This window comes from Harmonia axyridis, chromosome 3 (genome assembly GCF_914767665.1).
Source record: "Harmonia axyridis chromosome 3, icHarAxyr1.1, whole genome shotgun sequence".
In the NCBI taxonomy this organism is placed as follows: domain Eukaryota; kingdom Metazoa; phylum Arthropoda; class Insecta; order Coleoptera; family Coccinellidae; genus Harmonia; species Harmonia axyridis.
In genome coordinates this window covers 609,622-612,247 of record NC_059503.1, presented here as the reverse complement: position 1 = coordinate 612,247, position 2,626 = coordinate 609,622, and the positions used below count along the sequence as shown (strand labels likewise).

The following is a 2,626-nucleotide window of genomic DNA, read 5'->3' as shown; positions in this document are numbered from 1 at the left end:
TCTGCCTCCGCATGTATTTATTATTCAACGCCAGAGGGGGGCCCCGAGACGTGTGACCCGCCTCTGACCTATTTGCCTTCGCTTCCTTCTACTTGTGATTGACGTCTCTACGAGGTTCGATTGTGTATCCCAGAGGGAGGCAGATCTTCAATTACTGGATGGATATGAATATTTATCGTTGGTTCCAAAGTTATTAAAAAAAAATTTCTAGAGTGATATTAGAACGCTGGGCTTCAATGAGAGGTCATTTAACTAACTTGGGGAGTTTGTCCGCTGAGAGTGTTTGATATTTCTTTCGGTGCTTCCTTTTTATTAGAATTATGTGGAATTTTTCAAAATTGAGGGTAAAAATAATAGCAATATTTTTTACTGAATATGGAATAATTGAATGAGAGAATTCCACATATATTTTATAGCTATATCACAACAATTTGCCACGGCTTCGTCTGAGCCACCTTGTTGATTCCAAAAGAGGAGGCCACACACAGAACACAGCACAGAAAAGACGCAGCGAAAACCATGAGACAATACATGATCGTGATGTAACAGAAAGCGAAGAGGTAGATGCCTTTATAACAGTAATGTTTGGTGTCTGATGCTTTGAAACTGGGTATTGCTTCTTTGTATACCCAGAAGGAACCTGGAACAGATATACATATTGTTATAAATTAAGATGAACGATGTTGGTGAATTCTTTTGAACTCTAAAAATCATGTGTTGAGGTTATTTCTTAATTCACTTACCAAGAAGAAAAACCGTGAATTCTCCTATATATAAGAGAGATGATATCACGAGGAAAACGAAAAACCAATCCCTATTGGAGATGTAATATTTGATGGAGCCAATGCTCCTAGATAAGAGCCCAAAAATCCCTAAAAAAAAATAATAGTTAATCAAACTAAAATATCATTCGTGTGTTCACTCACCTTGCAACTTCAGAAATAAAGGTATATTTGGCTCTACAGGACAATCGTCTTCATAAATGAAGCCAGTTACTAGCATCGCTACATTGAGGATCGTATAAAGGCTCAATATTATCGGAAGTTTGACTACATATTCCTCACTGGGTTCTACCGGTCCCGGGATATCATTAATTGGCTTCATTTAGACCAAAATTTTCGTTAAATATTATTCCCACATTTTACGTTTTATGTAATTTTTTTGACAATAGTTGTCTCGATGTCAGGTGACATCGAGAAACATTGATTCTTCTGTGATTGAGCTAGACCATAACATGAAATTCATTGTCACAGCCGTCAAAACTCACTTTCAGCTGTATAACTACTTCATTTTGCCAGGTGTGTCAACATAACAGAATAAAATATTTCTAAATGAAACTGTCTGGCTATAATTATTAATATAAAAATCAACATTAAGTGATCATTGAGCCGAAACCTTTCCTTTCCGATATATCTTTTCGTGATCTATTTCTTCGTATACAAATTTAATTACAATAAACAAAATATTAAAAGTAATAAAAGGAAGAAAACTATCCAAAACTATACAATTTGTTTATACCTACGGTTAATATTTTGCATAACTAAATTTTGGTGTTTTAGTACTTTTCATTACAAATTTTTCCTATTCAGCGTTTGAGTTGACGAATTTATTACTTGTATATTCATTTCACTAACATACATCGTAGGCTAACTGAAAGGAAAATAATACTTATATGTTAAGATATATAAAGAAATAGCCAATATAGATATTTTTCTTACTCTCCTGTGAAATAAATATGCAAATCAACACTTAAATTGTTATTTCAATGTATGTATGGAAAATTCTTGATTTCATCGTACAACTGAGTACGAACATTTTCTATGTTGGGCAGTATAGTTTCCACTAAAAGCCTTTACACGACAATTTCTGTTAGGATTGCAGCAATTACTTTAAATTACTTCCGTTAAAAACATGGCACGCTGTATAATTAATAATCATTGCTGTATTCAGGATTCCCATAAATCCCGACGTAAAAAAAAATCACCTGGACCCTCCCATCCTAAAACGAATCACCGACTATCCGTCTGGGCAACTGCACAATCGTGCATGTACACACGTCAGTTGAGCCAGACGGAGGCACCACATCCCTAAAACATTCATATAAACTTGTTGGATATCCACTCTTCGTTTTCTGGGGAAACTCTACCTCGTACCTACCACAGTAAAACACGGAATTAATTTTTCAGGAAATGTTCAACCGTAACACTTCTTTCGAATTCAGAGGTGACAGCGGACTTTCGTCATTCCCTTCCATCAGACGGGTAGAACGAGAAAGCGAATGCATATTATAAAACAGATGCCATCCGAAAAATGTGTCTTGTGGAAAATTCATCACTTCGGAAGAGTCTGATCACTTACACTCCCACTTTTCGCTAGAACTGGCGATGCAAAATTAACTTTATGAATGTTGGTTTTTAATGATTGTGTTATAGAGGGTTTTTCAATAAGAGTTTTCATTGTGATATTAGTGGAAAACTAGTACATATATTTTGAGAAAAATCAATGGATGTTTAATTCATTGTGAACAGGAAAGTATTTCATTAACTAACGGGTGCTTTTTTTCGAGGTATATAACTTTAAGTTGGCATTACTGTTCAAGATGTCGACCAATTTAACAGCTGTCAAG

At 35.1% G+C, this 2,626-nt stretch overlaps 1 protein-coding gene across 1 annotated transcript; it reads right to left on the bottom strand.

Moving 5' to 3' along the window:
• Nucleotides 1–351: 351 nt before the first annotated feature.
• On the bottom strand, nt 352–1,187 carry LOC123675665 (transmembrane protein 272-like). Its single transcript, XM_045611111.1, has 3 exons — nt 927–1,187; nt 744–872; nt 352–640 (listed from the first exon to the last, which is right to left on the bottom strand). The coding sequence occupies exons 1-3, from the start codon at nt 1,102–1,104 to the stop codon at nt 417–419; spliced, it is 531 nt and encodes a 176-aa protein (XP_045467067.1). The 5' UTR covers nt 1,105–1,187; the 3' UTR covers nt 352–416.
• Between the last annotated feature and the right edge of the window lie 1,439 nt (nt 1,188–2,626).